Source organism: Centrocercus urophasianus, unplaced genomic scaffold, assembly GCF_019232065.1.
Source record: "Centrocercus urophasianus isolate 14NV4802_14NV808 unplaced genomic scaffold, USGS_Curo_1.0 seq_15, whole genome shotgun sequence".
In the NCBI taxonomy this organism is placed as follows: Eukaryota; Metazoa; Chordata; class Aves; order Galliformes; family Phasianidae; genus Centrocercus; species Centrocercus urophasianus.
The window spans coordinates 11624676-11650475 of NW_024884697.1; the positions used below are offsets into that span (position 1 = coordinate 11624676).

Sequence of the window (25800 nt, forward strand, 5' to 3'; positions counted from 1 at the left end):
GAATGAAGGACTAATTTCCCTTCATGTGGTATTTGGCTTATGTTTAGTCAGCTGAGTTTGTCTGTGTAGGATACAGATCCAGACTAAAACCTTTAGGTGTCTGTAGAAAGGTCTACATGGAAACTAGGTAGTTAATGACCCACTACAGTTAGCGAAGACCTAGGGTTTGATTCTGCTTCCTGAGCACGTCTGGAATAACTTGGGATGTCAAAGGAAACTACTGGAGCTAGGGAGACCTGCTAGACCTGCAGGTAACTCCCTCTAAATGTAATTAAAGCTGGATGTCAGGTCTTACCTGCCTGCAGTTCTGTAACTGGATTGCACCTCAACTAACTGTTGAAGGAACTAGAGATACTTTGTTCACTCATAAATACCTATTGAGAGATATCTGTACATCTGTCCAAAGCTGAAACTGAAAAAGCCTTTAAGGAGTTGAAATTGGTGCAATCAGCTTGCATTGTTCATCATTATTTTCTTCCTTTGCTTTGAACTCTTTTGAACATTCCCTCATCACAGTACACTTTGTGCTAGAGCATAAGCATGTTTCTGAAAATACACAGAATTCCTCATTGGTCTTCTCTGCTTGCATTGCCACCGCATAAAAAAAGACAAAAGCGAGACAAAATAGACAAGGAAACTGTAATTCTCCACAATCAGCTGAGTCTATGTTGCTTGGGGTCATACTCAGAAGAGTCACAGTGATTCCATGCATAGTGTTTGATTTCACTGGGAAATTAACAAACATAGAGGATGAAGGAGGTAATCTGGGCACCACATCAAAATAGGACACAAGCAGAGCCAAGATCTGAATGAAACACTGGCTTGTGATTTTCAGAATGTTACACATAATGCTGATTGACATTGCAACAATGCCTCTACCCAGGGAAGTGAAAAACATAGCGAAGAAGCAATTTTTCTTCATAGTTCCTCTAAACCAGCACATCAGAAGCAACAATTAATAAGGATTTTTTTTTGTCCGTAGAGCATAAATTATAAGCAATATGGATATGTGTCAAATCTACCTTGACTGCAAACAAGGACTGTTACTTTTTGCTCATACAATCCTTGTCTCAGACAGGGTTACTGATATACCAACAGCAAAAAGACTGATAATAAATATCCTGCTTCACTACTGTCATGCAATAAGCTCTAGGAAGAGAATGACACAGGGAGCTGGTGCTTCACAGAACCCAGAGCCAAGGCCACCTATACGTTATGGTGTCCATGTGCTTTATGAGACGTTCTTTAACTGACTGCAAATGTTACAAATCATAGCAACAAATAGAATGCTATGAAAAATTCTGATTCTTCCTAAGAATGCAAGGAGCAAAATCTACATGATCGTGTATTCAAGAGTTGAGTGATAACATAAATACAAGGGATCTTCATTCTGATATTTGCTATTTTCTGTTCACATTTTTAATACCTATCTGTACTACCACTGAGCATTGAGTAAACAATTACATACTTATTTTGAAGTTAATCCTCTGCATTTCTTTCATTTGAGGTTGGGTTTTAGGTTGTGGGTTTGGGTTTTTTTTGTTTGTTTTATTTTTTTAAACAAGTGAGAGAAAACAGTAAGCACTGCCTTAAATGACTGCTTAGCAAAGTGGTTTACCAGGAGAATGCGACTTCTTCAAACAATATATCCCCTTCCCCCCCTAGCAAGAGGAATACTACAGAAGACCATGTAATCTTGAATGTTTATTCAATATTTCCATCATTCTTATCATGGGTTTTCTGTAAATGCTTTAAATAGGTAACCAAGCCTCTCAATCACAGCCTTTATGTTCTGCAGTGTTTGCGCAGTGTGATATTTCAAGTTCATGCACTGGCACAGTTGTCATCTCCTAGAAACAGGCTTAAACATATGGGCATGAAAAGACTGGTTTGGGAACAGGGTACTTACAGTTTCCCAGAAAGGAGCTGTAATCATCAGGTGATTGTGGGAAAAGACCTACTCAAACAGAAAAACACATCTCCTTCCTTGAATGTTTCTTCCAAGTTTCTTTCAATAGCTCAGCTGTGGGCTGCAGCACCGAGGCCCAGACTGTGCCCAGGAGCTGTGCTGGGAACCAGTGCTCCCGCTCCAGCAGTGATAGGCTAGTGCTGTGCCTCAGTTCTCCTACCCCTGTCTGGTGGACAGGTGGACACTGCCACTGTGCTGATTAGGTGTCATTACACAAATTAGTTCAGTTTAGCTCTGCCAGACAGCTTTACAATTATGTTTTAAATATCAAAATATCAAAAAAGCTACACTGTGCAGAATTTAAATCCTGCAAATTGATAATTATATTTCAGAAGCTTTCTACTACTAACAGAGGTTGCAGTGAATGCACGTATAGACAATTGGAATTATAGGATACCTGTTTGATGACTAGCAAAAAAAAGCTAAATAAAAAATACTTATTTTACAAAGTAATTTCTACAGCAACCTATTGTATTTAATACAGTAGCTGGAACTTCTGCTGTAAGCCATGCTGATGCTCAAAACACAGAATGATTTTGAAATTTGGGTCAGCTTCATTACTTCCACAAACTAGGAGGTTAAGCCATCTATAAACATATGGGCTTAACAACCTCAGATGCAGCACTGCGTATCACCCTGTTATTATCATCCCCACAGCAGGCTGGGGTTTAACTGGGTAAGGGTGAGCTTAGAGCAGAAATTGCAAACAGTGAGACCTAGCCGAAGGCTCATGAGGATAACATTCTACAGATTTCCAACAAACAGAAAAATAACCTGTTAGCACAAAGGAGGGCCTGCTTTTTTGGTGGTAAGCAGTTCTTTTAGACCATGGCAATCTCCTTAGGAGCTCTTGGTGCTGGACACTGTTTGAAGGAATCCTAAGGTACTGCTAAGAAAACTATTCTGTAACAAATGCTGCATATTAACTTTTATTTCCTCAGTTCATCTTGAAGCATCTATGGAGAAGAATTATACGAAGACAAACCAGAGGAAAAGTCATTGCTTTTTGTTTTTCTCTTTAGTAGGTTATCTTATAGAAGAGTTATTAGCCACAAAGAGGCATTTGGACAAAAAAAAAAAACCCCAAAAACAAGAAAAACCAGCAGTTTGAACATAGAATCATAGAATGATTTAGGTTGGAAGGGACTTTAAAGCCCACCAGCCCCAACCCAGTGCTGTGCACTGACTGCCTCTCACCAGCTCAGGCTGCCCAGGGCCCCATCCAATCCAGCCTTGGACACCTCCATGGATGGGGCACCCACAGCTTCCCTGGGCAGCTGTGCCAGGGCCTCACTGCCCTCTGAGTAAAGAATTTCCTCCTAACATCCAACCTAAATCCCTTCTCTTTTAGTTTAAAATTGTTTCTTCTTGTCCAATCACTATCTGTCCGTGTAAAAAAAAAATAAAAATCAATCTCTCTCATGTTTATAAGCTTCCTCTAAATAATGGAAGTCTGCAATGAGGTCTCCCAAGAGCCTTCTCTTCTCCAGGCTGAACAAACCCAGCTCCCTCAGTCAGTCTTCACTGACTGTCTCTCCTTTGACTGAGAAGCATAGATGCAGTAGATGAGAATTTTCCCAGTGATGTCTATTGGGTTTTGACATCCCTGTAGGGATTAAGTTTTTCTTTCATATTGGTAGTAAAGTGTAAATCTTCAGTTTCTATAAGTTGCTTGAGATTATCAGAAATTTAAGCAATATAATCTATTAAACCTACTTTATCAACTAAATGTTTTCTTCTTGTTTCTATTCCCAGGCCTTTTCATTTAGGCACATAAGCAATAAATATGCTTCCCACAGAACATTACAAAAAATAAGATAGAAATAATAACCAAGACTGAATAAGCAAGAAATTACACTTCAATATATTATTCAGAAAAGAAAGATAGCAAAGTATTCCAGCTCTACACTTTCCTCACCCCAAACCAAGCCCTGATGTGTAGGATACCCATCTACATTGGAGGAGAGAGGCTAGAACGCTCTCACTGACATTAAGTTTTATATGAATGACTCTAACTTGAGCCCTGAGTATTTTAGCTTTCCTACCCACGTGCCCCTGGCCCTCCAGAAGTAAGTCAATAGCACATCCATAACAGCTGGTAGTGCAGTGGCCCGGGGAGATTTGCCTTGTGACCTTTGTCCAGCTCCTCCTGGGAAGCATCTAGGGAGAGGTGTCAGCATGGCAAAGCTTGCATTGCCAGAGCTGGCACTAATTAATGACCTTATTATCCATCCTGAGAGAGGTCAAAGACTAATGAGCTGATCTAAATGACAGATACATTTGCAGCAGCATAGGAGGCTCTTAGCTCTGCCACTGTTGTCAGAGTTCACAAATTATCACCCAGGTACCTTTGTGAATACCTTTATGTTACATTTAAACTAGAGAAGCAGTTAGTGTCAAGTGTTAAAAAAGTCTTTTTAAGTTAATCTTCTGTGGAGGAGTGGAGGTGAACAAGGAAAAGGCAGTTCTCTGAAGTCAAAGAGCCGTGCAAGGCAGGCAGCACAGCACAAAGCAATAGCTTTGTTTTCTGCAGCCAGGGATTTAATAGGCATGGGAAACAACACTATCAACCCTTACATGAGGTCTGTAAAGAGTGGATCCTGGCTCCACCTCTTCTGGTCACTCAGTGCATTGCATATACCTGAGCTCCCCTGGGCTGGCCCTGCCTTCCCACCAGGTACTCAATCACTGCTTCAGGCTGTGACTTTGCATTTCTACAACAGGTCACAGGAAGATAAATGACTGTTTTTAAATTGACCTTAAAACTTGCAATAGGAGGCCACATCTCTTAAAAAAATGCATTCACATGTAATCTGGGACCAACAATTGTTTCTTGAATACACAAAGCAAAACAACAAAGAAAGGGAGTGAGCAAGCATATGAAGAAAAGATGCGTCGCTCATCGCACTTTTCTCACATACCTACAAGAACAAAATCTAGTTGCTACAACTTGATCAACAAAGTTAATCATCTGTTGAAACAGGAATTACAAGGATGCATAAAGTTCAATGCATCCATAAGTTTCCACCTTAAAAAGGTAGCTGACAGATTTCCTCAGGGCACATACAACTATTTTGTGAGGCTAACTTTTCTGACACAGACCTCACACAAAACAGCAGCAGTATTTCCTCCAAACTTTCCATAGATTTGATGTGTCAAATAACAAATGGGAATCTTACGTAATCTAAACAGCTTATCTGGTACATTGTAGAAATCAATGGGAAACAAATGCACTCTCAAAAGTTTGTCATTCATTACAACTATTTGTTTCCCAATTTACCATTAGACATTTAGAAGAAAAAGAGAGCTAAAGATAAAAATGTCTCGGCATTGTCATTGCAGCTAATAACATACTGTAACAAAACAAGCAAAAAATTGCACTGTGGAGAAAAGGGGAATATCAAAGACATAGATCAGTCAATCAACAGGTCCTATGATCACTATCAGCAATTCCTCTTCTCAAAGAAGGAAGGAACTCACTTTCTATGTTTTCCCATACATTAAACACTGAAACAACTTGTTTACACTGGGACATTTACCTGCAGCTTCCCAGACAGAAAGGAAAAAACACACTGAGAGCAAGATTTGTTGGGACAATCATGGCAGTCACCAAAATGGACAGAAGGTCTCACACTGAAATTTTGTGACCATTGACTATCTAGAGAGCATCCTGGCTTTTTGTCTGTGAATGGATCAGGCTTGAAGTATTTTCTGCTTTCAATTCTATTCTAGGTATATATTTTTACCTCATATCTACCAAAATCATGGGAGAAGTAATTAGAAAATAAGGTAAAACATGCTAAATATATATATTGTAATGATATTAAGCTGTGTATTTTGTGCGCACTTGATAAAGTACTAAATCATTGTATGTTGACTTGGATCTTTACAAAAATTACAAAAAAAATTGCTGAGAGTAATTTTTTCTTTCTGAAGTTGTAAACTAGCAGAACTAAGCAGAAGTTAAAATGTTTTTCAGCAGGAACTGTTCATATTTGATTATGAATATTCTTGACTGCTTGTGCTTTATGTTGAGGCGTACAATCTAAACAACATCACGAGAACCTTGCAAGGTTCTAACTCTCATTAAATGCAGCAAGTAAAAAAAAGGTCAATGAAAATGTGATGTGTTCTGAAAAGTTTATTGATATGACTAATAACTAAGTGGAATCATTTTCTATTGAAATGCTAGTCTTGATGCACTTACGCCTTATATTTTTGATGGCATGCTACATTACAGAGCACTTTCTCCATCTTATGTGTTTCAAAATATAAAGTCCTGGTACACACAGAAACTCATCAATCAGGAAGAACTCAGTAGTTTTACTTCCAAATAAAATCTCTTCTTTGCACAATCGTGGTGCAAATGTAAGTTCGTAGTGCAAATGGGTTAAGATCATTTCACTGTCTCCAAAATGGTTATCTTCTCTGGCTATAGGAACCATACATGATCTGTACATACGTACATGAAGTTCACGCAGCCCGTGCCGGCAGGTGGAGCAATCCAAACAAAACTGAGATTGGTGGTTGGGAGATGGCTCACATGTGATGCGACCACACTGCACATGAACTGATTTCCGAACTGGTGGTCAGACATAATTCCTACAAGAAAGACACAGGGGAGATAAACAGTAACACATGTTAATGGCCCTTTGCATGGTGCTAACAGATAGAGTAATACATCTACCATGTGTTTCATCATGGCAATATGCAATGTGAAAAGCCAAGAGTATGCCACAGACTAATTAGTATTAATGCCAATGAAAACATTGGAGCTGGCCTTTGCTTGAGCCAAGGCTGACTTTGGCTGCATGTACTTGCTATCATTATTCTTCATGAGACCAATACCAGAGGAATTATTTGCATTTTTAAAGGAGGGAGTTGGACTGCAGCTGCTGCAAATCAGTGTTACTCTATTAACTGATTTACATACATTATCGATCTAAAAGAAAATAAAATCTGAAGGAGAAATCTCATGTTTTAATTAGCAAAATGAAGCTGATAGAAAAAGGTGTTATCTTTTAGTAGAAAGGCACATCTACTTGGAAAAAAGCAGATGAGCTGTTGTTTCATTAACTCTTCTGATCTGAAATAAAAGCAGCAGCCTTCAACAGCTGCACCAGTATACACTCCTTTGAATTTTTTTTGAATCGGCCTTTAATGTATGGATGAATGTAAGTGTCTTCTGTTAATCATCCTCTCTGGAATTCACTCCAGTACATCATTAGATAAAAGAACTGTATTTTTTTAACAAAACTAACAAAAAAACAAACACCCCCCTCACCAAAAGCACAACAATAATGACAACGGTTTTCTTCCCCCTCAGACCCCCTCTGTAGCTTCCTACAGATCAGTACAAATACGGTTGTTTGTTTAACACCCCCAGGCAATCTTACTTGAATGGATTACTACACCTTTAATCCCAGCACATTAAACAACAAATATTGAAACTATTCTTTTGAATGTACATATTAGAAGAAAATGCCTTCTTCCCAGTGACTTCAAATATTGATCCTTCAGTTCAAGGAATAGCTACATGGGCTAAAACATTGCTAGTAGGATCAGAGGAAGAGCAAATGGTAGCAGGTACCCACATGCTCCAAAAGGTGACCGTTAGCTGTTATGTTGCTTGGAAGTTTATGGTGGTTGGATATGAAGAACAGTTTCTTCTCAGCAAGAATGATGAAGCACTGGCACAGGCTGCCCAGAGAGGTGGTGAAGTCACCGTCCCTGAAGAAAAGGGTGGATATTGCACCAAGTGACATGCTCTAGAGCAGTCACAGGCATGGGTTGTTGGCTGGACTAGATAATCCTAGTGATCTTTCCAACCTTAATGATTCTGTGATTCCATGATTCTGTGATTTCTTACAGTTCCTTGTGTAGTTATAAAGAAACCTTATCTTTGTGTCTCAGTGTCCCCAACAACAGTTTTTATGGCTGTTCTGAAATGCAAACCCAGCAGATCCTCTTAAACCCTTCCTTTTAAACCCTTCCACAGTGAAGGAGTTTGCCCACAGAAGCCCTTCACTGCAGGCAGAGGAATCTGCATGCACCACTCCTCCTGTGCCTCCCCAGAGGCTGCCAAAAGGAAATTGCTGAGTGTTTTACAAATCAAAAGCAACATCTGAAATCCCAGTCAGGCTTGTGAGAGCCATAGCTCAGGTTATATGCATTGTGAATCTTAGGGGCTATTAAATTCTAAACCTGCTTCAGTTTTGGGGCAGAAATGAAACCACAGCGACAGTGTTCCATGGGACAGTAATCTGTCCCAGGAAAGACAGGAGTGGGTGATGGCAGTGATGGCTGTATCTTTTACAAATGACCGCAGCCCTCACATGCAGGCTTTTTCAATTAGTTCCCCACTGATGCATACACAAGGTATTCTGCCATTCAGGCTTTTACACAGCTCAGCTCAAATTCCCTACAAATGGAATCATAGAGTCATGGAGTCATGGAATGATTTGGGTTGGAAGATACTTCAAGATTTCAAGTTCCAAGTGCCTGTCATGGGTGGGGATAGATCTCATTGAGTTGGGATGGCCACAGAGAAGGCTCAGGATTCTCTGGGTGGAAGCCTCACATCTGGAGAGCAGCGGAAGGGAAGCCCAGGAAGATGGATTTTTACAGCCTCATCCTAGTTTATTGCAAGATAGCAGGTGCATATGGACTTTGGCCATCTCTTGTCAGCCTACACTGACATTTTAAGTTTTTATTTGCCTTCCTTGACCAATTGGGGTGGTGGCATCGTCAAAGAAACCAGCTTGTCTTGTGCCCAGAAGTTTATCCAAAAAAGACATACAGAGACAGATGTGTCCAAAAATATGCCCAGGAATATATATTCACCCTTGAAGAGTGTGTGGTATTTAGGCAACTGTTTTGATTTGCTGAGAGTGAAAGATGAAATCTCTATTTCTTTCCCAAAGCTGTGGGTCTTGGGCTTCTCTCTGAAGTTTTGGCTATATCCAGTGACTTCGGAGTGTGGGACTGGTCTCCATAACCTATATAGAGCACCAGCTCACACATAGCAGCATCCCTGGCTCCTTAAGGGGAAACAGAGCCAGCTAAAGGCTTTAGCAGGTTATTTAAATAACAGATATTTTGAGGGGAGAAACAGGAACAGCACTTCAGTCTGAAGAAATCTCCCTTTCTCCAGAGCCAGCCAAATACAGGAGAAGACAAAGACTGCCCTACCCACATCCTGCAGCCAGGGACAGACACACCAGCTTGGGAAATGTGACTGTTTTCCTTGGCAGCAACTTGTGAGTTAATGAATTCCCTAGGTTTCAAGGCAGTAGACTGCAAAAATGTGTCTAATACATCAAACACGTACAACATCTGTGGAGAATTTCTTTTCCCTTTGATTTACAGTTTATAAAAAGAACAACTTTGCAGTGACTAGAATAAATTCTAAACAATGAAAAGAAACCCATTCAGAATTTTTGAAGACAAAAATGTCAATGAATTGCAAAGAGAATACTCAAAATTCTGTGTTATAATTGCATCATTGTTTTGGCATTATATTTTATGAATAATTTATCATGATAATTTTTACAGTAAAGAATACCACTGTTTATCTGTTGGATCTCTACTGGGTATGTCAAGTCCACTTTAGAGTTCAACATTTTTAGAATATTTCACGAAAATGAAGTACTGATACTTTGCAGAAAGACACAGAGATGCTTAAAAAACCTTAATTTAACTGACTGAGACTTAAAACCAAAATATTCATGCTGAAAAGGGGAACATGAAAACAACAAAACATGAAAATGTGAAAGATGGAGAAATGCAATTAATACCAAGAACCTATTTAAAAAGGAAAAAGAAAAAAAAAGATAAACCGTTATTTCCTCCTCTTGCTACCAACTTTCTTGTAGCACTTTGCTATGGAAAACAGCACTTCCCTTCTCCATTCTCCCTCCAACCAGGCAAGCTGCCTCCTATGCTGAATGCTAGAGCATAAACATATCTAAGGAGAGATGTGAAACAAGCTTCTTCTGTAAAAAACAAACTGAGAAAAGACAGCCCTGATTCTATAGCAGCTCTCAGAACAGGTATGTGTCCTTCATGTACCTCAGAGCATGCCTTAGGTTAAGGTATTTGGCTCAGATGCGCATTGTCCTATGGACCATGTCCTGTTAGCCAGTGCTGCCATATCCATTCAAGTTTGGTGTTTAAACAAGTAATAATCTTAAGGTAGCATTTTGAGATCTATCTGTATAAAACACTCTGAAGCCTATTGGAAATAACCAAATGTTGCCAGCTCACTTAATCCCAAAATTCTCAACAGCTAGTTATGATCACATATCCACAGGTCTGAAATGTGCTACATGCAAAGACACCAGTAACATCTCTTGGACTGCCTTTTCCCTTGTTTTTTCTGGTATACATTCATTATACTGAGGTGTTCCAGACACCTGCACTTTTCAGCTACTGCATCCCCTAAAATTTCTGAGCATGTAGGAGTCCCAGTAAATTCATTCCAGTTCCAGACGTGTTTTGTACTTGTGAACAACACTGCTGGGAAAGGAACCAGACATGCTCAAGCCCTCTCAAGATTTAACTCAGCAGCTGTTTTTCTTGCGTAAATTTTCAAAAATGTGCTTAGCCCTATTCAACCCACTCTTTAGAGTCACTGAATGAAAAAGCCTCTATGTGAAGAGGTAGATTTCAAGAGGGAGATCAAACACAAGAAATCCAGACATGGAGAAAACTTTTTGAATGGAGAATATAAAGTCAGATGATAAGTCCATTGCTTCAATCTTTGCATGTGAATAATTATTCTACTGGTAATCAGAGTCATTAGTAGGGTGTTAGTGCTAATGCAGGAAAGTATTATGTATTATGCTTCTTAAATAAGGTCGTATGCAGGAAGGTGAACAAGACATGAAGACGCTGTTTTACTGGCCAATAGACATCCAAGCACAAGGGCAGCTCTTCAGTTCTTGACAACTTTAACCTTGGTGTGAGCCTTCCCCGAAAGAGGAGGGAAAGAGATAGGAACTGTTCTCTCAGTTGGACCTCTGGAAGCCAAAAGATAATCTTTTGTTCTGTCAGGGCTTGGGAAGCATCCAGTGGTGCAGACAAATGCAGTAAAACTAATATTCTTTTCTGCTTCCTAAATCTGAGAAATGTGGATCTGTAATAATTCTGATTTACATGATGTAACTACATGAGGTTTCTTATTTAGAAAGCAGTTTCCTAAACCAATAATTTACACAAGTATCTCATCTGCACGTCAAAGTCCTCAGCTTAACATCCATGGTAAGTCTCAACAGGATTTCCTGCACTGAACCAGAGGGTATGTAGCCAGCCATTTCTTATTTGCCATATGAATTGAGGATGATAGTAGGAAAGAAGATTAATATTAAATACAGGTGTAAGATGAATGACTACAATTTGATTTTGCTGCCTCTAAATTGATTATCTGCTATGTATTTCCATTTTCAAAGTAATCCATAAGGGTGACAGTAAAATGCCAAACATAAAATATTGATGAAATATGAAGAAAATAAAGCTTTAAGTGCCAAATCACTCCAGGCTCTTTGGGAAAGTAATCATTCCTGATTTACAGATATTAAAAATAGACATCTTCAAATGATCTTTCGTAATATGAAGGAAGGAGCTGTGCTGCAGGACAGGTCCTCAGGATACCCCTGTGCAATCTGATCTAGTGGTTGGCAACCCTGCCCATGGCAGGGGGGTTGGAGTTCAATGACCTTACAGGTCCCATCCTACCTAAGCTATTCCATGATTCTAAGACACCTCAGAATGAGGTTCATCCAGAACCAGCTCAGAACATGGCTCCTTCTGGAGGCCAATGGAGAGCCCCATCATCTCAGAGCAGAAAAGGCTGTGCAGCAGCTGAGCAGCAAGCTGTCAAACCTGAATTCACAGCAATCCAAGTGCAGGCCCTAAGGAAATTTTTAGGCTAGAATCTGTGCACTGGATGTATATAGGCTCTGATTGCATTTCACAGCTGCTGGAGCTGCAGATTTCAGACCATGCTTCCAGAGCTAGGCACCTCCCTTTCTCCTATGTCTATTTTGGTGTTTAAAGCACCTTTCTGCTCCTTACCTGGAGAACAAACATATACATAAAATATCTCTTTTCCCAAATGCAAGTGAAGCAATGGTTTATTTTTGGTTGCTGGAAGAATATTTCAGCAGTGTCTTTAAACTATTCTGAAACCTTTTCAGGATTCTGAATTAAGTTTCTAAAGCTCTGTGTAAAAGAATAAGAAGAATACAAAGAAAATCAAATATATATATGTACTTTTAGTACATGCATGTGTCTAAGAAAACCATCAGCTGTTCGCACTTAAAAGGATGGCTGGGAGTAAAGAACTACCTGGAATTGGCAACTATCCTGTTGTTTCTAAAGGATGATTACACATACACAATTATGAGCTCATTCTGCGACCTGTTCAGAAGGGAAGCAACATTCTGTAGGCAGCTGAACTTCCCACACAAATCCCTTCAAAGTGAGTAATGGTGCAGAGTCTGGCGCTAAGTGAACTGCGCTCACTGAGCTAAAAGATGAAGTTGCCAATTGATTTTTTTTGATTGATTTCATTCTGCTTCACAGGAAAAACACATCATGTTTGATAGCAACAGACTGCTAAAGCGCTCAGTGGCCCCTGTGATCAGTTAAGGGTCAGGGTGATTTGATAAATTATTAAAGAGCACGAAGAAAGAAAAGACCGTGAGCTGCGGTCTTCCAACAGCAATATATTGCCTTCATCTTTCTTGAAGTCATGCAAGTATTTAACTGTTATTATTACTGATTCATCATTAAATAATAGATTATTTCACGCTATGCAATGTTGGGGAAAATACCATCCACAAAGTAGAAGTAGAAAAAGAACAAATAGCCATATAACAACTTAATAGAGGCTGTCACTAAGATCCTTAACTCCTTTTGTGGTCAGGAGCCAAGTGGAGCCTGAATGCAGCAAACTGAACCCCTGGGGCACTGCTGTGCTGAGCAGCTGGGGACGGAAGTATTTATTTTACAAAATATTAAATGTATTTCCTTTATAGTTCTGGAAACAACAATTTTCTGCAAGTTCACATTTGAATTACTTTCACAATTTGGGACCCAGGTCAGGGCTATTTAGATGCCAGCAAGAGTAGTGCTTTATGTTCATGTTTTTTTGAGTACTTCCTGAAGGGAGCACTTCACTCGACATGCAGGAATTAGCCTCTAATATACAGATTTACAAAACTTGCTCTGAAAGGGAGAATATATTTTTGCTCCACCTCTCTTTTAATGTTCTACTTCTAAGTGATTGTTAATCAAAACTTTTGAGCAGCCTTTTGTTAGAAGCCACTTAAGGGTATAATTTCATCTTGGGGATTTATGAGTGCCAGTCTCATTAAACCTAACAGAGGTTACACATATGGAAATTCTGGTGCACGGGGAGGAGAATATCGCCTTTCATTTGCATAATTCCCCAAGAGGCTGAATGAGCCCCTTGTGTAGCGATGGGCTGTGAGAGGCAGGGGTGGGGGTGCAGCCTCTGGGTGGATTTGGGTGGCGTTGGAGGGGGAGAAGAGGGCAATTTACCGCTGAAGCCAGAGTGTTCCACAGAGAGCAGCATGGGACTAAGCACTTCAGGGCAAGTAGATTTAGTAACATAAACAGGGACTAGCAGTAGTATAAATAGAAAATGCTAATAAGCTTCTGTGTTGCTGAAGTACAGAAGAAAAAAACTCTTCACAAAGGCTTGAGCCAAAATCTATTTTAAATGTTCACTAACAGCTCTAGCATGTTTTATAATAGTAACTTTTGTATTTTTCCTTATAGAAGCTGTTAGGCTGATACCTTCATCCTGTGCTAGCTTTTCATAGGTCTACTTTAGCAATGCATTCCAGCTCACCCTTTTGCAGGAGAGCAGCTGTCCCTGCTTTGCACCTGCTCTTTTTTTAATGTTTTTCTGTTTGGTAGGTGCATGTCTCATCCATACAGACAACTCCTGTACAACTTCCCACAGCTATTGCATTGCTCTGAATCCTTCCACTCCACATACCTCAGCACACACCCCAGGAGACAACCACTGGACTCATCACTGGATTGGGTTTATGTCAGCAATTGGTGTGACAAGGGACCACCATGCTGAGCTGTCATACATTGCTCCCACCAGGCTCATTCCCAGGTGTGACAATTCATGAAGGCAGCATTGAAGATGCAGAAATTGCTCTGAATTGGCCCTAGTAGAAATGAAAACTCAAACTGACAGAACCACCCTGATCTCCTCACACAGAGCCTCACACTGACCAGACCGCCCACTCCGTGGCCAAGGTAACATCCAACAGAACATCACTGTGCAACAACAAGAAAACAGCTGCACACCTCAATACCAGTGTAACTGCCCCAAATTCATTTATAACATGCATAAATTCTGGCTACATCTACAATGCAGTAATCCTTTACAATACATTGCCTTCCAGAAAAAAAATAATCTTCACAGCAGAGTCCAGCTGTGCTAGGCTGAGTGATTTCCGCAGGACAACACCCAGTCTTTGGCTGTACTGTAGATGGTGACACATCCTGATATCCTGGTTGTTTTCCATAGCCTAGTGTGACTAATTGGGATAATGGCTTCAAGGTTTTACGTGCAAAACCCTAAGACTCTTTAATTTATTTTTAATGAACTTAATAGTCCTGGCAGCAGTTTGCATTGTAATGCATTTCCTCCTTTTTGATCCTTTGCCTGTAGACATCTTCTGCATGTGCCCACATTGCCATCACTGTCTCAGTCACTGAAGGACGCACTCAGTGTCGGTATCTTTGCACTGTCCTTAATTATACTCTCTCTCTGTTGTTGACATAAGCAGTGAACTCTGATGTTTAAAATTGATAGTTTCCTCCAAAGCAAATTATATCAGTCAAACCAATCAATAAGGATGCCTTCATAATGAACCCACAGGGACCTCCATGGAAATTGTTCTACAGATGGAGAATTTATCATTTGTAGACATCATTTGTTGCTTTGCAGTGATGCTATTATGCAAATTTTTTTGCTCTGTTCCATAATTCCTTATCCAGATATATGAAAGTGAACCTGTAAATGCAAATTGTGCACAGGAACCCCAAAGTGTCCCCCACCAGTGAGAGATTCTCCAGGTTCCTCATCTCCGTAAATGATTTTAAACACAAAGACAGGAGATTTAGTTTGGATGTTAGGAGGAAACTCTTTACTCGGAGGGCAGTGAGGCCCTGGCATGACGGCCCAGGGAAGCTGTGGGTGCCCCATCCCGGGATGCACTCAAGGCCGGATTGGATGGGGCCCTGGGCAACCTGAGCCAGTGGGGGCAGCCAGCCCACGGCAAGGGTTGGGGATGGGTGGGCTTTAAGTTCCCTTCCAACCCAAGCCATTCCATGATTCTGTGACTCCCTGTGGGCTTGCAGCTTAGCAAGGACTGTGTGCTGGAGTTACACAACCACATGGGAAGAGCTGGCTACAACCACAAAAGCTGGATTTTATCTTCTTACACACAAAAACCAAGAGCCACTACAGTATGCACCATGTAAAAATACCAGCCATAGTGTCTGCAGCACTCAGTGAAGAGCAGGACTTTGCAGAGAGCCGAATGAGCTGACAAATACATTTCGCTGAGTAGTTCAGCAGTGACACAGGAGATGGTTTTGTGGGTTGCATGAAGTAATTCAATGAAAATTCCCAATCTTTGGGAGCTCTTTCTTTGAAATTATGCTGAGATTCAGCACCACTGGCTAAATGATACCACTATCAATGCTCAGATCACATTAACCACGGATGGGAGTACAGTTGTGACCACTGAACGCACCCTCCGCAAACATTCTGACACTAGCCAGGAACTGCTGTGTTCACCTCTACATAATGACAAATCTATTAGAGCCACAGCTTTGAGCTGCAAGCAAGGTGTCCCCTCTGTGCTGGGGATGCTTGGGAATAGAAATTGAAAATATCAGACTATACCAGAGAACATGCATTTCCACATTCTGCAGAACACCCCCTAGCTGTGCAGTCACCTCACTGCCACCAGGCCAGTACATGGGGGCAATATCTTTCGGCTGGAGCAGAACTGTTGACACACAGCTGCTCTGTAAGGTGGGAGGTTGAAAGTTGAAGCGTTTTCCTGTTACATACTTATCACAGAATCATAGAATCATTAAGGTTAGAAAAGACCACTAACATCATCTCATCATCAACCCATCCCACCATACCCACTAAACACATGCCACATTTCCACATTTCTTGAACATCTCCAGGGACAGTGACTCCACCATCTCCCTGGTCAGTCTGCTCCAATGCCCCACTACTTTTTCCAAGAAATTTTTTTTCCAGTTATCCAACCTGAACCTTTCCTGGCACAGAATACTGTACTTCCATGCTTTTATTTCTATCTGACAGCACATACTGTCACAGTTAAGAGAAGAGAGAAAATAGAGAAGAAAGTAATTCTGCATTTCATTCCTTTGTCTGGAAATTACCCCTTCTGGAAAAAATACTATCAATCTCAAATAAGCAAGAGCACTTCCAGATCAGATATGAACAAAGCAAATAGAGGTTGTCAAGAACCAGGAACCCTCTTGCAAAGTGTCATTCAATGTCAACAGTAATTCTGGGGAAAAAAAGACTGCTAATCTTGAAGTCTTTTCCTCGAAAGACCACTCTACTACCAAATCTTAAAGGCTGAACTTCTGCAACCCTTTCACACTCAAGCAAGGATCTTAAATTACCATGCAGGACCCAATGGTGCCCCAGCACAGACAGTGAGGGGTGGTGTTCCTGTGCACATCCCGTGCACAGGCCTTGCAGTTTTCTCACTCAGATATCCTTTCCACCAGCTAAAGATCACAGAATCATAGAATCACAGATTGGCTTAGGTTGGCGGTAAACTTAAAGTCCAGTTCTAACCCTCTGCTGTGGGCAGGGCTGCCATTCACCAGATCAAATTGTTCCGGATCCCATCCAACCTGGGTTTGAATGCCTCCAGGGATAGAGCATCTATAACTTCTATGGCAGCTGTGCCAGTGCTTCATTGCTCTCTGAGTAATTTTCTCCTAGCATTCAACCTAAACCTCCCCTGTTTTAGTTTAAAGCCATCTACCCTTGTTCTATCACTATTAGACCGTGTGAAAGTTCAGTCTCTTTCCTGTCTGTAAGCTGTCTTTGAGTACTTGAAGGCCACAGTGAGGCCTTCCCATAGCCTTCTTTTCTCCAGGCTGAACAAGCACAACTCCCTCAACCTTTCTGCATAGGGAAGGTGCTGCAGCCCTCTGATCACCTTCATGGCCCTGAAGATCTCCCTGAAACTGTGAGTTACCTCGGTTCTGATCAGGCAGCATGCTCATATGTACAGCCATCACCTGGGCCTATGTTTCTTGGAAGGCAAGACATATTTTAAAAGAACTAATAGAAAGAAATTTTAAACCAGTGAAATGTATTCACATGTAGAGACTGGTCAGTGTTCATGAGGAAGCAGCTAATGCCACAGTGATGCAAAAATTGTGTGCTACAGAAAGTACAGAGGCTATACATCCTCCAAACAACCTCTATGGCACTGCTGGCAAGAAGAAAATTGCAGGTATTGCTGTGGGATTATGAGGACAAAACTAAGCAAGTGATCCCCTCTAAGAGGTCTGGATTGCATTGCAAGATCTGGGACAGAATTGGGAAAAAACACGTGGGCTGTGACATGCAGGGATAAGCAGGACACACAAATTCAAACTTAAAACATAATTCAGTTCCATGAATGAGTCCTAGCTGCAGGCCTGCCTCTTTGAGCAAGCAAACCCAACTGGGACCATAGTGGGATAAATACTCCAAGATCTTACCGCAGTTTTAGAAAAGGTTTAAAAAGAACAGTAAGTCAAAGCAACACACCAGAGAGTTGCACAAGGGAGCAGCAGTCCCATTAACATATAAGGGGAAGGATAAAAACACGAAGATCAAGGCATGGCTCTGCTTTTTGAGCTGCAAATCTGCCCTTAGCAAGAAAAATAGCCCAAATAACTGCAGCCCCACAAGGAAGTTCCTCTTTTTTGTTGTTGTTGTTTTGCAGATAATGAAATCAACAGAAAAGTGTGAGGGCAAAGGACAAAATTAACTCTCAGTCTCAAGGTCTCAACTACATTTTTTTCCTGTTCAGGGCAGATTAATAATTCAGAAAATGAGCAGGTTTTCTAATTTCTATTCATCAGCCCTGCTATGTACAACAATTGATTTGTTTTCTCAGTGGGATTTCCAAATACTTTGCAGATCTGATGCGATCTCACACTGTACCATAAGCTCTCACAGCTTCTTATACGTACGCATTCTCTGTTCTAACGCATGGACATCCATGTGGTGCACAGGGCTGGTGGAAAGAATCTATGAATTTATCAACAGACTTAGAGCTTCTAGTATATAACCAAAAGGGTGTTTTTGGTAAATAATAAGCTTGTCAAATCTGAATAGATTAGGGAGTTTTAAGCTGATGTACCAACATGGGCCAAACATGCCAGATATTTTGGTCTGAAAAAATGAAATGACTACTCAAGGGTATTTCAGCACTCCTTGAATGCAGTGACCAGAACAACTTTGAAAAGGGACACTATATTGAATAAACAGTGCTTCTTGGAAAGTCTGAAACCTAATTTCATATGGGTTAACCCAAATGGAGACAAAATTGCTCTGGAGTGAGCATGGTAGCCTCCTGAGGAACCTGCTCAGTGTCTACAGGCATGCAAAGACTGGGAAGAGCCAGGAATACCCCCATGTAATACCCCCATGTCCCACATCCCTGGAGGTCCCTTCCAGAAGAGGCAGCTGGGTAACCATACTGAGCACCTAGGAGTGGCACCAGTGAGATGCTCCAAGTCTGAGCAGGCTGCCCCGTGAGCTGGCCGTTCTCTGTTCTCCCATCTGTGCAGGCATGTTGAGGAAATTTCATATGCCTTGATATTCCCCTTGCCAATTAGTGTTTAATTACTAATTTTAAGTAGAGCAATTTTGCCAATCAGAGGTATACTCTATCTTTCCTCATTGGTTAGGATACTTTCTGGAGAAGTAGTAGATATAAATTTGGATATTCTCAGACAAAAGAAAAAATTGACTTAAACTCCCATCTCCCATGTCCTTGGTGACCACTTTAGCCACTGAGACTTTGAAATATTCCCCCAGACTGTGAGTTCAGTAAGTGATGTGGCTGCTTTTACCTCAACTGGCAGAAATATAACTTTTCTGTTTGGGGCAAATGAGAATTCTCAAGAAAAAAAAAAATATCTCAGAACAAAACATGTATTTTTTTAGTTTTTTAATTTGGTAAGAAACTTGAAAATCAGAAAATCCAGGGAAGTACCAATGGTTTCATTGGCCATGACCACAGAAAAATGAATCGTGTGGGTTTGGGTAATCCAGCACAACTGACACATTATTGTTTATATGCCATACTCTACAAGAATAGAGATTTCCTCTGTCATAAAGGCAGATGTAGGTTCATCCTTTTATTTGAGATCACCAAATATTAACATTAAATGTAATGTATAGCTGTTCATATCTCCTAATGACTTCGTTTAGTAACATTTTTGAGACAGAACATTTGTGATTCCTAATTGGTTCTGTAATGAATTTGATACAATCCATGCTTGTAGCACTATCTAGTCTTTATTTTGCAGTTTATCTTAATGAATTGCCATAATTCACTTGGAAATAATCTCCAAAATTAGTTTTCCATCTCTCTTTCTCGTGAATATTTTGAACTACTAGCAGTGCGCAACTCATACTGGAGATTGTATTTAGAATATACCAAAAGTTTGGGGGCTGCTGGAACTCTGCAGCGTAGCACAGAATACAGATAGCTCTTCGCAAATTATCTGAGCACAAAATGTATTTTATAGTCATAAGGTAAGAATAATAATGGAAAAATCAAAATCAAGTAATATTATCTTCCAACTTTAGCATGCTTTTGTTTCTCTTGCTCCTTCTTACACTGTAAGAGCTAAGCCCAGAGTTGTCAAACTGGTACCAGCCACTTCTGTTTGAACTACCTTACCACTATGCCTGTCCATGCTGAAATCACTCCCATGAATAATTAGGCTCACATGGACATTTACAAATTAGCTTTCACCTACTAAGGTCAGCTACTGATAAGAACATATAAAGTTATGAAGCTCTTACAAAAGCTGAGTAAACACTAAGTTAGCTGAGTTAGCCCTTGATAACTTCCATGGGTATGATTCAGACCACTCAAAGCTAAACTATAAATGCTTAATGAGGCAGTCCTCACACCACAGATGATTACACTCCTTTAATAAACAATGCAGAGAGATAGCTGCCTGTGATGAGCTCCACAGAATGCTATCTGGAACTTGTGTCCCATTCGGGTACACAAAAATTTGAAGTATGCCTTGACACAGAACAGAAATACAGAACACACAAAACATTAATATATGTAGCAAAAGCAGATTGATTCCCCTCAGCTAGTCCTAAAGTACAATTAAGAAGAAAAGGGAGTTCTTTTTCTTGTCAGCAAGCACCTTTTTTTTTTTTTTTTTTTTTTTTTCACTCACTATCAAAAAAGACTCATGTCCACAACTTAAAACAAATTTCTAGATCTATATATTCACAGCAGATGTGGCATTCAGACATTTAAATTTTTTATAACTAATTCTATGCAGTGTGGGAAAATGGAAATTTTTAGAGATGTGTAACTTGGGCAGACAGGTCAAGCAGAACCATATTGTTAGGGATAACTGAAAAATAGAGCGGGCTGAAATTAAGAGAGATCATGGTAAATCTCTGAGAACCAGTGGCAGGTAAGGTCTTTTTTTTTTTCTTTGTTGCTTCTCCAGGTTCTTTGAGACCAAGAAGGTAACTGATATCAGGGAAGGACAAACAAATGTCATCTGACTGCAGGACCATCCTGAACTGAGGTGGGTATGTAACAGTGGTGAGTCTACAACCATAGAAACCAGCAAAGACATGATTTGCAACTGGCAAGTAGTGACTGATGATGGAAACTGCAATGAACCACAATTAATAGCATGAATTAAATCAGCAGAAATCACAAAGACAGAAACAGTTTACTGAACTTTTAATAGACGTCTGCATCTAAACGATCCTAACAGTTCAGTGAAGACTGAAGCATCAAAGCTTTCTTGTCCCAAATGAAAATGATACCTTCTCCACTTTAATTTTTTCAGCATCTTATGAAAGGTGCTGTATTAGTAAAGGAAGTTTGAAGATTATCTCCAACATTCCCCACAGATACCATGTGAAATGAAAAATTCTCTCTTGGTGAAGTGGAGCATTTTAATATGATACATTATACAGAAAAAGCAGGAGATCATTGAGTTGCTTGGCTCTGCTCAAAGCTGTACCTGAAGTGCCTCAGAGCACCTGCACCAAAAAAAAAAAAAAAGACTAATTGTTAACTACATTGCTACAAGTATAGTTGTACATATAATTGTGCTTCTTATCAGCGTAGGTCTTCTTTGGATGTCAGGGGGAAGTTCTTTAGAGAAAGATTGGTGAGGTGCTGGAACAGGTTGCCCAGAGAGGCTGTGGATGTTCCATCCCTGAAGGTATTCAAGCCCAGGTTGGATGGGGCCCTGGGCAGCCTGGTCTAGTACCAGATCTGGATGTTGGTGACTCTGTCTGTGGCAGAGGGGTCTCATATTGACCACCAAAGGCTGACTTACAAGCTTCCATCTATTTTGTACAAGCTATTTGTTTTAACTACATTTGGATTCCTGGATTAATTTTTCACAAGGAAGAAGACGTACTTTGATTTGCATAATCTCATCTCTTGGTTCTATTCTCATCCCCCACTTCTCCTTCATTCTCTTTGCTTCAGCAAACCTTCAATTCCCAGCCTTTCCATCATTATCTTCTTTCCACTCTCCTTGCTTCCACACTTCTTGTAGACCTAGAATATCCCCATATTGATTTGTTCTACAACACATCCCTTTGAGCTGTTTCCTTAAGATCTCAGATTAGTTTTTGATGAAGAACTGCAGTAGAGAGCTGTCTTCACCTTCCTTCTTGCGAAGAACTAGACCCAACAAATTACCAAATATTCTGTAGCAAAACCAGGACTCGTGAAATCCAGTGTACATTGATCTCTCTGTCACTGATCTCTTTAGAAAGAAAGGTGTGCTCACAAAATCCTAAAGCTCCTGTGCATATCTGTCAAGTACTAAAGAGTCTTGGAGCTGATATGTCCAAAAATAAATGAAAAAAATTGTGTTCATTGCAATATGACATCATCAAAAGAGAATTCTTCCCTACATTGTGCAGCATTTGGCTGAAAATGAAATCTGTAGACTTCCAGTTGGTTCATGACAATTACCAATTCTCTTTTTTTCATAAAAACCCATTATGTGAAGGACCTTGATGTTTTCAGTGTCGTTTAAACAAAACTGGCCTATGTTATAATTAAACTTTGATCAATTTTTTAATGGGATCTCGAAGGAAAACAGTATTTGACTAAAAGAGGCATTCTTCTACATGTATTAATCAAGTGAATTCTTGTTGAACTGCTTGAATTTCATATAATCACACTTCTCCATTGTTAATTAGCAGAGCAGGGAAATGATAGAATCTGCTGCAACGCTTTTCTATTGCAAATATCCTGAAACCTTTTCTTTTGACTGTCAACACCCATTTATTTGTTTAGAGAATATTAAGGACACAAAAAACAAGTTCAAAGAGAGGTCATGAAAAATTTCTGACAAGTAGCAGAAAATCACTATTAGAGTTTCCTGAAGCATCTTATTTAAAAACACAACTTTCTTATATTCAAATTAGTCCAATATAATATCAAAGCATACATTTATGGCACTAAGAACTTGAATCACTTAGACCAGCTGTCACTTATGAATGGCCATTCAATAGCACTTTCATGAGTGTTGCTAGTTATTAGCATTTTCATCAGTAACATGAAAGCAGATACGAATCACCAACAGCAATATTTTCTGAGTTATATAAACATAAGTGGGAATTAATCCTGAGTCACATTAGTCAGGTGAGATATGGCAAACAGAATGTGACTCTTTGGTAAACAGTCTACTTTAAAAGCAAAGCAAAACAGAAGAGAATGCACACAAATCTGGAGGAATGAGGAATGGAGAGATGCCAAAATACCTTTGACGGGGGTTCATATTCTAAGAATGAAGCTGAAAATTGCCACAGCCTGGTGAAAGGCTAATAAGCCTTATACCTTTTGCTTAGACATGAGGAAGATTCCTTACACTAAAAAACTTAGTGTTCAGTCACTGTAGGTTATAATTTATTTATCAGAACTGAGGAGTGATTTGATTTCAGTGGATAGGTATCCTAACATAAAGAAAATGTGACTCATAAAGGATTTCTAGGCGTTGCTTAAGAGGTATCGCAGGAACGAGATCCTGGGAGCTTAACAAGCCACATTAAATTTAGAAATTAGGCAACTTTTTAAGCAGGGAGTATGGCTGACCACTGGAAAAGAAAAAGAAAAAAAAAAAAAGGAGACAATGTGGATACTTTGCCTCTTGTACTGAGTGCAAGATCATGCACTTTAGGTAATGACAAAAATACTTTCAGCTCTAAGACAGAAATGACCAAGAAGGCGAAAGCTCGAAGCAAATCCTTCAATCACAGTCTTTCAATGAGCTGCTGATATAAAAACGGCAAATTCTGTCTTAGAATGTATTCACTCAATTGTTTTCAGTAATAATGGGGAAGTTAGCACAGAACTGGTAAAGCATTGCCAAGACACCGCTTCAGTTGTTGTGCATAATTATGAATGCTCGAGTTCAAAATATTAACTTAGGCTGGAGCAGCTGCAGAGAAGGACTACATGGATGATGAGAAGAATATAAAATATGCCATAAAATAAATCAGAATAAGCTCATCTTGTTTACAGAGAGGATGACTACTGCTATACATAATGGAGTTGTAAAGAAGCTGTTTAAGACAAAGATAATTTCTGTATAAGAACAAAGAGGAGAAACTGGACTAGAAGACATTTACCATAACTTACAACCTTCCTAATCACTAGGCAAATGAAGTATTGAAACAATTTTGCAATAGGAATTCAGGCAATAAAAAGACTTCAGCCAGCTTTAAGTCAAAGCTTAAATCCAGACATTCAAGCTCCCAAATTGCTGTTGTGGGGATCAGAGCCAAATAGCAACATCCCCTCCTGAGGATGGTTCCTGGTCACCACAGTGCTCAGCTATTAAAACAGGACAAATGTCCACAAAGTAAAGCTCAAATTGCATGCAAGATGTCACAGTGGGAGGGACTCATAGCAAAGACCATATACAAATATTTAGCATTTAGATTTAGCTGGCAAAAATTTAAAAATCTGGCTATCAAGCAAATGTTCTCTATTTCTATTGTAATTCACAGGAGTTGGAAGCATTGCTTCAGTCACAAAAAAGGCAAATTAACATTTGTTAATAACATTTCAATTTAAAGTTCTCTGACTTGTTTAAATGATGCCGTTTCCTTTCTTGTTGCATGTGAAATGGTACAGTAGTGTTTTACCTAACAGCAGCACCCCAACTACATATGGTGTTTTCCTTCCAAAATCTGCTTTTTTATAAAGGTCATTTCAATACATTGGCTTTCTGAAACACTTCAGATCTACTGTTTGTCCTCAGGGCACAAAAAATACAAAATCTGCTTATGAAGAGTCTAAGCCATCTTCCCTTGTTTAGAATGATTCTTAAACTACACACAGCTTCCTCTGCTGCTATCAGTTTTTGTTTCCTTGCACATCATGGCTGCTCTAATTAGAGTGATAATTTCTCCTTTTCTTATTCCAAAAACTATAACAGGACTGTATGTTGAAAAAATGACTCAAGAAATAGCTGCAAGTAAGATGGACTAGGATTTATTGTGAAGAGCAAGTCCTTCTATGACTAGAATTACTATTAATTTTTTGTAAAACAAGGCACTTTTGCTCATGTGGTTTGTGAGAACCCATATAATCAGGCCTACAATTATTTCCCCTGAAAATATCCACTTAACAATGTCTCTTTTTTACCAGTTCAGAGTTCATGGTTTTTTCTGGTGCCAACACTCACTGTTAAGAGGTTTTATTTTCTGATAAAGATAATACTATGTTTTTTCCTTTATTAGTAAAGAAAGGAGGAATTTCTTCTCAATTAAAATAGGCAATAAGAATAAACACGAAACACAATGTCTTGTTTGTACTAGACAGTGATTCATGAATGTGAGCATTAGTTGAATGAAGTTTTAACACATTTTGATCTATGGATGGGATTTTTAAAATTACAGGCATTGTTTTCTTTGAAGCTATTTATATTTCATTTCACCTATCAAGAAATACGTGGGATAATCACAGAAGCATAATTGTAAATAGGTTACAACATGTAGGACTCAAGAACCTGGCCCTCTTGTCACTGATCAGCAGATGCCTCCATTGGAAATTGCAAATTGCAGTTTAAAATTAAATGCTTTTGGAGTCATTCAATGCAGTCTGGAATTCAGCCTTTAAATACACATGGGAAACCATCGAATGTGAGTCAATAACACAGTGCATGAAAAGCCACTCATCCTGGCGAGACTCTTCTGCACCAGCTTTTGAGAAAGTACTTCAGAATGTTTGCAATAGCACAAATTCCACAGCCAGCATAAAATCAGACAGTGTTAACAAGAACCTTTCCTCCTTTTCTTATCCTTTACGAATAAGATAATGTTAAATAGAATTGCATTTAATACATTAATTTGCTTATTAAACAATAAAGTTCCTCTATGTAATTTTTAAGCTACACTTTAACCATAGCTGCACTTCAGCTGCTTCTAAGGCTGAGTGAGACTGAGACTGAGATTGAGACTGTAAGTGTTCTGTTTC

At 39.6% G+C, this 25800-nt stretch overlaps 1 protein-coding gene across 2 annotated transcripts in view; it reads right to left on the reverse strand.

Moving 5' to 3' along the window:
* The window catches only part of RELN (reelin), a 269232-nt gene that overhangs the window by 186166 nt on the left and 57266 nt on the right, over positions 1-25800 (reverse strand). For both annotated transcript variants that reach the window (XM_042815609.1, XM_042815611.1), the window contains exon 3: positions 6436-6571. In XM_042815609.1, coding sequence (XP_042671543.1) covers positions 6436-6571 — 136 coding nt within the window. The remainder of the gene's footprint in view (positions 1-6435; positions 6572-25800) is intronic.